This window comes from Euleptes europaea, chromosome 15 (assembly GCF_029931775.1).
Source record: "Euleptes europaea isolate rEulEur1 chromosome 15, rEulEur1.hap1, whole genome shotgun sequence".
Taxonomy (NCBI): Eukaryota; Metazoa; Chordata; class Lepidosauria; order Squamata; family Sphaerodactylidae; genus Euleptes; species Euleptes europaea.
Genome location: NC_079326.1, coordinates 28,360,954 through 28,376,539, shown reverse-complemented (window position 1 = coordinate 28,376,539; position 15,586 = coordinate 28,360,954). Strand labels below are relative to the sequence as shown.

At 42.5% G+C, this 15,586-nt stretch overlaps 1 protein-coding gene across 1 annotated transcript; it reads left to right on the top strand.

The window, feature by feature from the left end:
• The first annotated feature begins 724 nt into the window (after positions 1-724).
• On the top strand, positions 725-14,852 carry ARL5A (ADP ribosylation factor like GTPase 5A). The gene is made up of 6 exons (XM_056861654.1): positions 725-828; positions 6,843-6,903; positions 10,846-10,993; positions 13,369-13,452; positions 14,306-14,457; positions 14,698-14,852. Exons 1-6 carry the CDS (start codon positions 783-785, stop codon positions 14,744-14,746), a joined length of 540 nt encoding a protein of 179 aa, XP_056717632.1. The 5' UTR covers positions 725-782; the 3' UTR covers positions 14,747-14,852.
• Positions 14,853-15,586: the final 734 nt, after the last annotated feature.

Sequence of the window (15,586 nt, the reverse complement as noted above, 5' to 3'; positions counted from 1 at the left end):
CACATGACCGCCCCCTGTTCCTCGGAGTTCCGGAACGCCGAGAAGAGGGCGGGGCGATGCATGCTAATCAGCGTTCAATTCTAACGAGGGAGACGGTTAGAGTTAGTAGGGTCGTGCGCGTGCGCCCCCTGTTCCTCGGCCTCTGAGTTCCGGGACGCCGAGAAGAGGGCGGGGCGATGCATGCTAATCAGCGTTCACTTCTAACGAGGGAGATGGTGAGGGTGAGTGGGGGCGTGTGTGTGTGTTTTTTTGTACTGTAGGCCCCGCCCAGTAGGCTCCTCCGTGACGTCGCCTGCTCGGCGCGATTGGCCGTTGCTGTTGTAGCGCTGGCAGCGAGGGGGAGGAGGCGCGCGCTACCGCTTCCTCTCCGACGGCGTCCGGCGGGGCTCATTCCGCGCTTCCCGTAGCCTCTCCGCCTTCCCGAAAAGCGCTGAGGCCTATCAAAAGCGAAACGTGGCGAGGCGACGGGGGCTTTAAAAAGAAGAGGGTCGAAAGTGGCGGCGGGCCCGCGGCGGCAATGTCCGTGAGGAGCAGAGAGGGGCGGGCGGCAGCGTTGTGGACGACGAGCACCGAAGCGGCCGCCGCGAGAGCCGCCGCCGCCGCCTCCTCAGGCGCGCGCGGCCTGCTTGTCCCCTCGCCCGCGGCTCCCCAGCGTCGCCTGCCTCCTCGTCGCTGGGCGCCGGCGGCGGGCTGGGCCCGAGCCTGAGCCGCCCTGGGCCGAGACCGAGGCTGGGAAGAGCGGGGAGCTGCCCGGGGGCAGCCTCGGCTCCCGCCGCCTGAGCATGGGCATCCTCTTCACCCGGATATGGAGGCTGTTCAACCACCAGGGTGAGCGGAGGGGGGTGCGTGGGAATGGCTGGCTCTCAATACCTGCTGGGGGGGGGGAGAGGGGGCAACCCGACTCCAAGAGAACGACTAAGCCAACCCCAAAGTTGTCGACGTGGACGCAAAGTCTTCTCGACTTCAGCAGAAAGTGACGTTCAGACTGCAGCCTGGGTACCTTCTGGCCCGCAGGGCCAGAAGGTACCAGGTTGCAGTCTGAACGTCCCTTTCTGCTGAAGTCGAGAAGACTTTGCGTCCACGTCGACAACTTCAGGGTGGGCTTCGTAGTTCTCTTGCAAGGGGGGAGTCAGGTTGCCAACCTCCAGGTCCAAGCTGGGGGTCTCCTGCTATTGCAGCTGACCTCCAGCCGATAGACGTCAGTTCCCCCGGAGGAAAAACCGGCAATCGGACTCTATGGCATTGAAACGTCTCGTCTCCGTGTGGCCTGGTTGTTGCCATTTATGCGTGTGGGCTTGAAACGAATTGAGCACTTTTGCCTATACTTACCTTGGCCGGATTTAATATATTCCCTTCAGCGGTTGTTAGTGGCGGATACCAGGGAATACCCCGCGAAGCAAGATGTTGTAGGCGTCAATGCGAAGAACCTGACACAGTACAACATATTATCTTGTACTGTCCACTCTTCACCCAGCTTCAATGCAGCTTAATTAGCTCTCTTCCTCAATTTACTACTGCAATGACTACTGGAAACATAAGGCCATTTATTGGATGGCAAAAGCTTCGAAGTTACCACTCAAGTAGCCGAGTTCCTGGCCAAGGTCCTAAAGGAGGGAGAAAGTGTTAGTGGATTCCCCCCCCCCCGGCTCTGCGGGTCAGAAGGTACCAGGCTGCAGTCTGAACATCACTTTCTGCTGAAGTCGAGAAGACTTTGCGTCCACGTCAACAACTTCAGGGTGGGCTTCGTAGTTCTCTTGCAAGGGGGGGAGTCGGGTTGCCAACCTCCAGGCCCAAGCTGGGGGTCTCCTGCTATTGCAGCTGACCTCCAGCCAATAGACATCAGTTCCCCTGGAGGAAAAAATGGCAATCGGACTCTATGGCATTGAAACGTCTCGTTTCCGTGTGGCCTGGTTGTTGCAATTTATATGTATGGACTTGAAATGAATTGAGCCCTTTTGTCTAGACTCTATGCTTACCATTTTGTAACGCTTTGTGCGTCATTATATTGGGTCTATATTAGACCAAGTACAAATGTCCTGTTTGCTCAACTGAGGTTGTGTTTGTGAGATTTTTATTCTCGATATATTTTTCTAAACAGCAATATTGTATTGTTGTGGGTTTACTTTTGCTTGTGCTTGCACTTTGAATTCACAACTTCTGAGTAGCACTTGTGGCCGGTTTTGACTACAACCTCCAGCTCCAAGCTGGGGATCTCCTGCTATTGCAACTGACCTCCAGCCGATAGAGATCAGTTCCCCTGGAGAAAAATGGCAACTGGGCTCTATGGCATTGAAGCCCCACCCCAAACCCCACCCTCCTCAGGCTCTGCCCCCAAAATCTCCCACCGGTGGCAAAGAGGGAACTGCCAACCCTAGGGGACAGGGAGGAAGCGTTTGTTGTGGCTCTTCCCTGCGGACTCTGTATGTAAAACGAGTCTAGTTGGGGCGGGGACCGAGCCAGTGTGGGGTAGTGGTTAGAGTGTCGGACCAGGATCTGGGTTCAAATGCTCACTGTGCCAGGGAAGCTTGCTGGGTGACCTTGGGCCAGTCCTGCACACTCAGCCTAACATACTTCACAAGGTTGTTGTGAGGATAAAATGGAGAAGGGGAGAGTGGCATAAGCCAATTAGGGTCTCCGCTGGGCAGGAAAGGGAGTATAAATGAAGTACAGGAATATTGTATTGGTTGAGAAGGTACTTTTAGTGAGGACCTGTTATCACCTCACTAGATAAACGTGAGCAATTCAGTGCCATTTTCGGCCTTTCTTCATCTGCAATATGGGGCTAAGAACATTGGTCAGCCTTACAGGGCTGTTCTAAAGAGAACTGAAGTGTAATAATATGTAAATGCTTACAAAGTGAGCTGTACTAAGTGTTGGGGTCTTTTGGTTTGGGGTCTGTAGTGTTGGGGCAATACCTATACAGCACTGGGCAAGGAACTCAAAAACAAAAAATAGACCTGTATGTGTCAGGGGAGGGCATATATGTGGTCAAGGAAGGAAAATTACAGGAATGACAGGTAGCAGGCTCAAGTGCTGGTAATTTGGAGATATGAGATCAGGTGTATGGTGGGAAAAGCTGGTGTATTCAAATAAAAAGTGTGAGTTGGGAAAGCGGGTTGAGCATTGCTCTAGAACAGATATTTACAGCATTTGTATTTATTTTAAAAATAATGGGCCGGACCCCATTTCCACAAGTGCAAGGAGACAGGGTGATTTTTGGGGGCCCTTCCTGTGGCACCCTAAAAGGCTACTGTGGGGGACCCCTTGGTGTAGCCTGAGGGAGAACCAGTGGTCTCCTGCTGGGAGGTGGTGGTTGGATAAAAACCATCCCCTCTCCTTGCTCCCATGGAGATCTAGGCCAGATCCAAGCCATTTTATTTTCTCTCCTTGGCTATGCTGTATTCTGCCAGCTTAGATCTTTCAGTAGTTACTACATGCACAATCTCATTTTTCGCTAGAGAGTCTTATGGCGCACGTAGAGGTTCTTTTGTCTGAAAGAGTGGCTTAAAGACAGGTCCAGACATTATTGTATTGGTAGAAGCTGCAGAAGTTGACATGTTGCAAGTCTGTGTTCTTATTCTTTTGTGTGCTTAGATGGGGGCCTGTAACTTGCTCTGTACAATTTGAGCTCTGTGGTCAGAGCAAGTGCCACTTGAAACCAGGTCTGAGAGCTGAAAATGTAGTTCTCTTGTTTCTGCCCTATCAATAATGGAAAAATCTGTAATGGGAGCTGAGCTGATACTGGTGTGTGGAGAATTTAGGCAGGTAAGAGTTCCATTTTATCTGTGTACCAGTGCAGGGGTAGCACATTATCCTGTACTAAAGCAGTAAAGCTTTTATTTAAGTTGATGTGACCTAGACACGAAGAAAAGAAACGCTAGTCACCAGACATCCTCCAGCTTCGAAAGCTATATGCATGTATAATGTGTACAAAAGGGTGAGAAAGTAAATTTGTACACAATACACAAACCAAACTGAACCTTTTCTGGTTCAGTTTGGTGGATGTATAATATCAATATGCTACTTTTACTGTACTAAAACCTCATTATTGCTAGGCCAGTTCATTGTTGGTAACCCATCTCTTGGTTATTATAAACAAACACATGTCTTGCTAGAAGATGTGTTGATTATTATAATGATTTTCCTTTTGGATACCATTAAATCTTGCTTAGATGTTCAGAAATTTAGGACTTACAGAGGAAGAGTGGAATGATTGATAACAGCTTCTCAGGCCAGCATTTGAACTATAATTTCCTTCCCTCATGAGATAAGCTAGTCATTTGAAACAAATGTAGCTACTGTTCCTTGTGCTCTTTCACAATGTTCACATTTCCATAAGGATGCGTAATACGTACTGTGAGTATAACAAAATAGTTGTCTAATTCTTCTTATAAAATATTCTTTTATCCTTTTAACATTTGCTAGTTATGCTGTAGATACTCCATTGGTAGAACGAAGGTGAACCTAGCAATTAGTGATTCAAAGTGAGGTTGTGACTTTTCACAGCAATGCTGATTCTGTGAATTTAGGAAGATCATGAGGGAGGGCAGGAAGGGTTGTGTCAGTGCTTGGGTCTCGGGGCCCTTTCTTACATGCCAAAGAAAATCCCAGTCACCACTTTGGGGTCAGGAAGCAGTTTTCTTCCAGGCCAGTTTGGCCATGGATCCTGTATGCCCTCTGCTTAGCTATATCAATTAAAATGTGTCTCCTGTATTATATAACAATTAGCTGATTGATCTACTGATTTAAATCAGTTAAAGTATCCTGCAATAATAAATAACTTGCTCTACCTGCACATCAGTTAGCACAGACACTTAAGACTTCACTTCTTGATCTTGCTGAAAGTTTGCTGTTCCAAGTGGACTTGCTAGCATCCACGCTTTTTGCATTATAATACCAGGAACAAAAGCCAACTGAGTATACGCTTATAGAGGGTCATTGTAACAGTAGTGTGCAGTTTATTAAAGCTGCAGTTTATGCTGTGAGGAATATAAAAACATTTTTTAAAACCCTTTTTCTTGGGCATCCCATCATCCCCCTTCTCTTAACATAGTGCTTATAATGTAAAAATAAACATTGGCTGCAATCCAACATACTTTCCACACAGCTAGATTTCATTGTTAGTTAGCACAAGAATTGCAGCATAAGTTTTTGATGTTTATTTTTGGCTTCTCTTTGAAGGATTGTTTTATGTAATTAAAATATGCAGAGGAAAAGCCAATAACAGCTGTAATACACTCAAAAGACAAAATTTAAAGCAGAGGTGTTTTTAAAAAAACAAACAAAAAAAACAATTAGATCCAGTAAAGATACTGCTGATTCTGTTGTGCTGGTATGCCAAACAGTGCTTACAAGTCAGAAAAAAGCAGTGACTGGTTTCATGACTATGAAATTGAGCAATCTAGTCTACCTGGTATTGCTCATTACATTATCATGGTAAATAGACTTAATATCATAGTACTGTCGCGTTATGTGTAGTCATGAGATGAGTCCAAAATTAATTGGTTTCAAAGCACTTGTTTACATAACTGAATGAATCATTGCGGTGTCGACCAGAGAAATATGTAAATATTTAAAACCACTATTGTGGAGGAATGCATAATATACCGGTAGGTAAGACGTGTTGTCTGTCAGGATGGTGAGTAGCTTGTTTACAGTGTAATCAGCTTTTACCATATATACTCGCGTATAAGCCGAGTTTTTCAGCCCAAAAAAAGGGCTGAAAAAGCCGAACTCGGCTTATACGCGGGTCAATACGGTAGAGGGGGGAGGAGGGAAGAGGGAGGGGGGAACTTACCTCTTTCACCGCCGCCGCCAGGCCCAAGCGCCTTCCTCCGGCCGGCAGGGGCCTTCCTGCCCAGGCAGGAGGCCCCCGCCGGCCGCGCCGCCGCCGCCCACGCGCCTGGGCGCCTTCCTCTGGCCGGCAGGGGCCTTCCCGCCCAGGCAGGAGGCCCCCGCCGGCCGCGCGCCTGGGTGCCTTCCTCTGGCCGGCAGGGGCCTTCCTGCCAGCCCAGGAAGGCCGCGCCACCGCCGCCGCCACCGATTCGCCGCCTCTCCAGGTAAGGGGCTCTTCCCCCTCCCCCCCTTGAATGGCACTGGGGTCGGGATGGGTTGGGAGGGCCCGGAGGCCGGCGGGAGGGCGACCTGGGGCAGGGGCCCTGCGCTCTAAAATGGCGGCCGCCATTTTAGAGCGCAGCGTTGCCGGTAAAGGGAATTTCTTATTGACCCTCGGCTTATACGCGGGTCAATAAGAAATTCCCTTTTCTGGCCTCAAATTTGGGGGGCCGGCTTATACTCGGGTCGGCTTATACCCGAGTATATACGGTAAACAAATATAAATAAAATATATGTAAAGAAAATGACAGTGTTGTGGCCAAAATATTGCTGCAGATGTTCTTACAGCATGTGTTCACATAGTTTGATAGTTTATTGCCTTAGTGTAGGTACTGATTTTATGGGAAGAGACAATGACCTCTCCTAAAAGTTTATGATTTCTATTAGTTTTATATGTCAGACAAAGGTGAAATACCAGCTCACTTCAGAAGAAGATACATTTCTAAACCAGTTTCTTCTGTCTAATTCCTACCTTGGTAGACTTTCTGTTATATCTTGAAGAACTCAATTCTGTGAATGTGCCTTCTGAATATACTAAAATAAACTCTTTGGCTTTGCCCTTTAAAGGCAGAGAGAACAGCATTTGTAAGATTAAACTGGTAAACAAATGTATTAATCTGTTTTAGGGAAGATAAATGTGTGGTAAATAAAAGAACAAACCTGAAACAATTGACAAAATTGATATTACCATGTGTATAACTGTTTACTCTTGGCTTTTTCCCCTCCAGAGCACAAAGTGATCATTGTTGGCCTTGATAATGCAGGAAAAACGACTATACTTTATCAGTTGTAAGTATGAAGTAACATGTGACTAGAATTGCCTTATCAGAATGCCAAATTAGATGCATTTCAGTCTGTTTTTGCTAGAAGCCAGGCAGATCCCTCTTTGTTTCTGTATCAAAGATGTAAAAGTTGCCCCTACTATTTGTCCCTGTTATCCAAAGTATCTGATCAGCTATCATGGCGAAAAGCCGGTGATTAATTTATCCTTCATAAATTTGTCCAGTATTTTTAAGCCTTCTAAATTAATCGCCATCATTGCATCTTCTCAGTCCGATCTGTTCATTATTCTAAACATTATAAAAAGGAATATTTTCATCCAGTCTCTCCACATCATTAATATTTTTATAATTTATGCCTCTGCTGTCTCTTCTAAACCAAAATGTACAGTGCCTAATAGGGAAAATATTCTCATTCTCTCCTCTCTCTTCCTTCTCTCTCTCTCTCTCGTGTCTTTTAGTTGATCATTTGTACCTATTTCATTTCTGTAGTATTTTTTGTGTGTGATGCAGTCCATTTGTGAGCTATGATGTGGGCCTGTATGGGTCAAAGGATACACTTAAAATATCTGCAAATGTGGCTGTATTAGTTTATAATACCTGCTGTTTAATTTTCAGTCTTGTTTGTTCTTTTCATTACTTCACTGTGCTTATTTGAATTCGGATGTATCCTTTCCTCTAGCTAGAGCCTACATGCTTTGTAACGTGACCTGGTAACGCTTATTGTTATCTCACGTGACCTTTTAAAACTGGTACAAGTAGTAGTGACACACTGTGGCCAGAAAGAACCTTGCTCCTCTGTAACCGCCGCCCTTTCCTGGCTTTAGCAGGTCAGCAAGATCTTGTCATCTTCTCCGAGCAGCAACTGACTCAAAACTGATGTGCAGATTGTCCCAGACTTAGAATAGTACAATGAAGATGCTTTGTAGCTTTCTCATTGCTGTTGAAATGTATATTCAAATTCCCATGTGTTCAGAATACTTGATAGGTTGCCTAGAGTATGCTGAATAAGGCCATAAAATCTCTATTCTGCCTAACAATCTACTATGTAGATATAATATAACCAATTTTATCTTTCAGTAGAATGAAAAATATCTTTCCAGGGTTCTGTTCACTTTATGGAAAGAACAGTACAGCTGCTAGTGTGTAGTTAGTTGCACTATTGGTAGTGATTAAAAGCATGATGTGTTGTGTGGGCGTATCCCCTGCACCCTGTTAGAGACTTTGCACTGAACAATTTTTGAAGACTCTGCCTGTGAAACACTGATCAGCCACAAAGTTCCCTAGGGTTTATCATATTCTACTCCTCTGCCTCTAACTCTTGATAATACAAAAATAATCCCCCCTTTTGAGCTATCAGCAACTAGACAGGACACCTGTATAATCTTTTATCAAACAAAAAAAATATTCTTTTTATTGAGCAAGACAGAAGAAAATAAGGACATAAGATAATTACTTCCACAGAAACTGGAAACACATGCTAATAATGCCAGCGTTCCTAGCATTGCTCATTCATATTATAACTGATGATAGTTGTTTTAAAACAAATCAGGTTTCAGCTTTTGTCTCTGCTTTTAGGGATTATCAAAAAGTCCAAAGTACCCAATGTCTCACCAAGAGATCTCACCTCTTCTTAAACCTCTGCTTCTGAGACTTCTGCTTAGAGAAATCTGATTTGCCTTTCACAGGAGTGCTTATTTGTAGAAAAAATATCAATCTTATCTTTCTCTAAGTTTGATTTATCACAGTCATGATTACCGTATTTTTCGCTCCATAGGACACACCTTTCCATAAGATGTACCTAGTTTTTAGAGGAGGAAAACAAGAAAAAATCTTGTTTTCCTCCTCTAAAAACTTGTCTTATGGAGCGAATGCCTGCTGGGCGCGTGTGCGTCAAGACGGCGTGAGCCGGCGTTCCCCGCCCGTCGGGGCGGGGAACGCTGGCTCGCGCCATCCCAACACACACGCGCCCAGCCAGCATTCGCTCCATAGGACGCACGAACATTTCCCCTCACTTTTGAGGAGGAAAAAAAGTGTGTCTTATGGAGCGAAAAATACGGTATTCCTAAACATCTGATTGGCTGTTTGCACCTGTGTTGCTTATCTCTTATTTAGAGTAACCAATCACCAAATGCATATGAGATCATCTCACATGCCAAGACAGGAAGGCCAATAACTCTTAAAAAGCAATTAATCACACAGTTTTCTGTCATTGTTCCAACTAACTATCTAAGACAAAGGATGATCTAAGCAACAGGTATGTAACTTCTCATTCAACTTGTAAACTCAGCAAGAAAAAAAAGGAATGTGGTGGAAGTTCCCAGTTCAGATCTCATCTGTGGCATGTCCTCAATAGTTGTCTTACACCACTGATTCTAATAATTTGCCTATTTTTATTACAGAAATAATAATAGCAATGTAGTGGCCTAACTTACGCAGGGTGTTGTAAAAGCATTCCTCAGAGCCAAGCTAGCCTTAAGGAGAACCATGGGATTCAGCTTGTGCTGGACTGTACCATACTGTACTTATACTGAAGGTGTCAGATAGCTTTCCATTTTGTTAAAAAAGAAACTACTTTCCTCAGTGTAGAAACATGGCATAGCAGGAAAAAAGCTAGAATGGCACTCTTCTGTCTGATTCGTAATCTCAGTCAACTTTTACAGTCAAGAAAATATCACTTACATTTCTTTGAAGCAGCATTTTAATTTACTAACAAAATAGATCTGTTTCTGAAATATCCAATTATATATAAACACAGCATAGAGGTAGTATCCTACCACACTGCTCGGCCAAGTTTGAAGCCTTCCTGCAGCCTAAGAAGGAACTATTTTGCAAGTATACATATACAAAGTCACTTTCACAAATACACTTTGAACAACCTTTCAGAATTGGCGCATCTCAAATGTCAGTTTTTACACACTTCCTCAATGGATTGTTCAGTTTCATTTACCTTTATCAGTGTTTTCATAGATAAACTAAGGATGCTGAACATGTGACAACTAAAATTTCGCAGGCTTTACCTTGACAAGGACAGGCAGCCTACAAACATGAATGCATTTTCAACTTAACATGAAGGCAGCTAATGAGACCTCCATGCTGACAGGTGCCACATTCCTTCTTTTCCAAATTTATATAAGTAAACTTCACTGATATTCACATCAAGCTTAAATAACCTTCCCAACGCTGTTGTAAAGCCATTGGTTGCCCCCGCCATCTGAAGCTAGATGGGTGGCGATCAAAGAAAGGGCTTTCTCAGCCATGGCACCAAAACTTTGGAACTCCCTCCCCAGGGAAATTCATCTATCTCCCTCTGTCAGTGTTTCTTGTCAGACTTTCTTGTTTCATTTGGTGTGCTCCCAGTAACTCCTCCCAGGTTTTGGTGCTGTATGTTGTTTTTAAATATAAAATAATTTTAAAAGTTTTTAATAGTTTGTTTTTTAATATTATATTTGCTTCCTTGGAGATCCTGATCCGGTGTAAAGGTGGCATAAAAATGTTTTAAGTAAATAAATCTGTGTGTCATTATGGCATATTACAATGTTTGTAATACCCTAAGTGGTGTTGACGTTGGTAGTACAGTTGCAGTTATTGGAAATTAAATGCTGTCTTTGTTGAGGATGCTTGTACTAGAATTTTGGAAGCAACTCCAATGCACAAACGAATATAGCTTCAATCTCTGTGTTTTAAATACTTCCAAATATTTGTCTGTGAATACATGCAGTGTACAGAGATGAACAGGAGCCTCATGGCATTTAAAGACTGACTAGAGCCTACAATCAGATGAGGAGAGTTCCTTGCTTTGCATCTGACGAAGTGGGCTTTCATTAGTCTTTAAGGAGCCACTAGACTTCTGTTTATTTTTGTTACAACAAACTAACAAGGGTACCCATCTGGAATGGGTACAGAGGAAGGGAATAAATGCATTTCTCTTATTTTTATGTCTTTTTTGCAGTTCCATGAATGAAGTGGTGCATACATCCCCAACCATAGGAAGCAATGTGGAAGAGATAGTGGTTAATAATACGCGCTTTCTCATGTGGGATATTGGAGGCCAAGAGTCTCTTCGCTCTTCATGGAATACATACTATACAAATACTGAAGTAGGAACTTATTTTCTGTTTGATATATATCACGGTTATGGGTAATCCCATGCAGAAATGTAGATTTCATCTGTTGATTTTATTAGGGAGGAGAAAAAGTATGTAGCTTTCCCCAGCAAAATTAATGAAACTGAAAAAAATGCTTAAATGGTTGTTCATGCTTAGTTATTATAGGATCAATCTCTTCCTTTATAAATTATCACTGGATATTCGGCAGTTATGTTAGACACCCACACTGTGTTGCATAATATTACTGTCTTTCATTTTATGTGTCCTTTTCTACAAGCAATATATTCAGTATTACACTTAGAAAAATCTAAATGCAGTTCAGAAATACTTCTCTTAGGCAGCTTGTCTAAAATTCAGGATTCACGTCTACTTTTTATGATCATTTATGGACATAATATAAACATGTTTTCAGAGTAGTTCAGATGTGATTCTAAAAAGACAGAGTCTCTATAAGGTTGGGAGGTGGGATGGCTCCTGTCCTGTCCCCAGAAGGATGTGGGCTTGTATACCTAGCTGTGCACGATCCCTATGCAAAGATGTCGTATAGCGAGTTCTGATACAGGAATGTGCTTTGTGGGTGGATGAGGCAGGTGTCCTTTACAATGCCTAGGCTCTGTTGGAGCCATATCTAAGTGTGTATGTACATGTGTACATACAGTTTCCTGGTATTGCATCATTGATAATTAGACACCTTCAATATGGGTATTGATGATTAAGATGGGATGTGTGGTACTGTGGTGGGTAGGCAAATGGATCCTGTTGTAGACTAAGACCTTTCTTTGCCTGCTCAAACAAAGAGTCCTTGAGGTACTGCTTCAAGTGATGCAGCTATTACCCCCCTCTAGTTACCACTTACAAGAACACTATAAGGGTTTCCTGGCAGAACAGTACCTTCAGTGCTGTTTGCCCTTGGCGGTAATAGTGGGAATGGCTGTGCTTTGGGCTTCTGCTAGAGATTTCTGTGTATCTTCGTCTCCCAGTCACAGTTTGCCACTTTCTATGAAGTTTTGGGTGGTTGTTGTTTTTTCTTGTGAGAAGATTCTATTTAGAATTATTTGAGTCAGCTAGCTGTAGTTGTTCTCATTAAATCATTTTTTCCTGTTTCTGGGGCTTGTGTAGTTTTGGTTATTCCTTCTTCTGGCTGCCTGAAACTTTCAGGAAAGCCAAACAGTGGCAGGTGCAATCTCATCATATTTTGAAATGGATGTTTAAAATCCTATTTTAGCAAATTATCTAGGTTTTTAATCCTCCCCCCCCACCGCTTTTATCTGATGTTTCTAACATTCACTTAAATTTGTTTAGCCTTCATTGCTGTTGCTTAGCATCCAGAGTAATACTGCATGTTATGGAAATGAACCAATTCTTTCCCAGTTAGCTTGCATTCCTTATCAAATGAAAGACGGATTAGGTTGAAGAGTGTTTTGGTAGAGTTGATTCTGGTTTTTCATAAAAGAAAAGTGGGATGCCTTATTTAGTTTTCGCCTAGGTGATAAACCTGTATCTAGGCTGCAGTTAGAGGCTCACATACAGAAATCTATATCAAAAATGTGTCAGGGAGGAGCCTATGCTGGAATCCTGCTCCCCGTAATGGGGAAGGGTTGAGTCAGGTGGTCTTGTACCTGTATTTAGTATAGTATGGCTCTGGCGGTCTTGTACCTATATTTAGTATAGTATGGCTCAGGCAAAGGGTTAGCATCTCTGTTAGAAATGGCCTGTCAGTGAGAGGATAGTGGCTGGACAACGCTCTCATAAGCAGTTCAGTGGATAAATGAGAATGCGGACTTACAATGTCTACAAGGTAATAGCCTACAAAACCACTAAGTGAATAATATCCTTCAATTTTTTTAAAAAAATCCCTTGACTCAGGGGATAACTATAGCAAATCCTGTTCTTTGCTAGCACACTCTTCAGTCAGTTAACTGAACATGTATAGTTGGTTTGTTATACTGTTGTTTTGGGGTTAGCTTAAAAAACTCTGTCCCTGAAAATAAAAATTCTCCCATCTGACCTGTTGGGGATCTCTAGATTGATATGGTTAACAGGCTGGGTCTCATTTTTTACGATTTTACCTAATTAAGCAGTCTCCTCTTATACATCTGGGGAACTGGTGGTAGGCATCTGCCACAAGCTTCAGGCCTGTAATCAAATGTGAGAACCATTTCAAGCCGCGAAGCCCCCTATCTAATACTAAATTTATCTAGAATTTAAAAAACATTGATTTTGCTGAAGTAATGATAGTTTAAATTATTTGTACAGTCTGCTCAGTTGTGCAGTATTTGTAAAGGAGCTTTTCAGGGGAGAAATAGTCTTTCTGTCTATATGGTGCGGGATATATTGGAACTAAGTTACTTTTTTTAAATTTTTAGTTCGTTATAGTTGTTGTGGATAGCACAGACAGAGAGAGAGTTTCTGTAACTAAAGAAGAACTTTACAAAATGTTAGCGCACGAGGTGAGTACTTGTTGATCATTTTTGATAATTTTCAGCTACGTCATGAGAAGTATTTTAATACTCCTGCCTAGATACTAAAGTTGCGTGTTCAACACATGAAGCTGCCTTATACTGAACCAGACCTTTGGCCCATCTAAGTCAGTATTGTGTACTCTGGCTGACAGCAGTTCTCCAGGGTCTTAGTAGAGATTTATCAGATCACCTACTACCTGATCCTTTTACCAGGAGATGCTGGGGATTGGACCCCATTATACGTGAGAGTAAAGAAAAAATGTATTTAGTTCAGTTCTTGCACAATCAGTAGTGCAACAATTACAGCAAAACATAGGGGTTTCATTTAATTTTTAATTAAATAACTGCATATGGAGCAATGGAATGTACAGCAAATGGTTCCCCTGGTTTAATTTAATTTGGTTTTGAAATTGTGTCAGGCAAATACTTTGCACTATGTCTTGCAGACACAGAAAAGATAACGGGGATGCCATCACTTTCACTTCGCACAAGTAGACAGAAAGCATTACACATAAATCTTCAATGGGATTCAAGCACTAGAGTTTAGGTAATTGTATCAGAGCAGTGGTGCTTCCTTCACCTTGATACACGGCTGAATTTGAGTCTGAAACTGGTGTTTAAAAACTGCTCAAAGGCCATCTTATTTAATGGATTAATCTGGTACAACGCCTCTAAAATGGGGCTGTACATAATGTAATCTTGTCTTGCCGGTTAGTGTATAAATTGCTGTACCCCACAGCCTAGTTAGAACCTGAAGCAATTTCTTTTTTAAAAAGTCAAGATTGTTTCATAACAGGTGAAAACAGGCCAAATTGAATGGCTTTTTTCTCTTTTTCTCCAGGATTTGAAGAAAGCAGGACTACTTATCTTTGCTAACAAGCAGGATGTGAAAGACTGCATGACAGTAGCTGAAATTTCCCAGTTTCTGAAGCTAACATCAATTAAAGATCACCAGTGGCATATCCAGGCATGTTGTGCTCTTACTGGCGAAGGGTAAGAAGTCTTGGTTAATGGATATGTTTCTGAACACATCTTGTCCATTTAACTAATCAATAGGTCATTTCACAGCCTATTCAATATCCATTGAAAGCAGTGTGATCAATGTAATATTTCCCAGTTGCAAAAGGCTAAATTAACATGAAAATCACCTGAGTGAAACTTAAGTGGGCAAACTCTCTCATTGCTCACAGGCAATACAAGAAAAATAAAAATTTCTCAATGTTCTGTTTGCAGATTGTGCCAAGGACTTGAATGGATGATGTCAAGACTCAAGATCAGATGATTTTTACTCTGCACTGACATTGTACAGAAAAAAGTGCTTCATCTTTGGTTATCTTGACAGCTTTGAAATTAATGGCTTACACTTATTTATAAATCAAAACTGAATTCAACTTATTTGCTACTCCGGTGAGGGGAGAACCTTCTAGAAGTTCAAGCATGGCTTCCCAGAAGCTTCCTCTGGAGTGGAGTCCAGAAGCTGCAGCTGATCCTTTTATAAAAGCGAAATCACATGAGATTGTTCAGTAAATAATGCGTGTGTGATGAGAATGAAAGGGAGGTATTTTAACTTTTACATTTTATTATTCCAGTCTAACTCAGTTGGAAATGTTGACTTTATTATTCCAGAGATCAGTAAAAGAAAATCAGTGGCACAGGTATTGACTTTCCAGTATTGAAACTTATTCAAATGTGTTACAGAAGCAAAAAATCTTTTTCCGGTATGTGTACTGTACATTTTGTATTATACCTCATGTTAAAGTTGATAGGAATCTGTACAGAGAAATGGCGAATACCACTGAGTCTGTCCACACTCTTGACATTATCTGCATCCTGGTTAAACTGCGTGGATTGGAATACGTGGATTCAAACCACTCAAGTTCTGTGGAACTCAACAAAACAATGTTGGTCTCAGTCAAAAATAATCTTGAGTTTGTGACCCTGGCTGTGTAAAATGGTACCCAGAGGGATATTGCTTAACACATCATTTGTGTATTGTAATAATTTCCATTCTACTCCTGTGACAGTGGTGGTGGTGAAATTCTTGAAAATTATTTCTATTTCCTTTTAATTATAAGTATTTACAGCTAGGAATGATCAGACAAGAAGCAGACACAGTATCAAA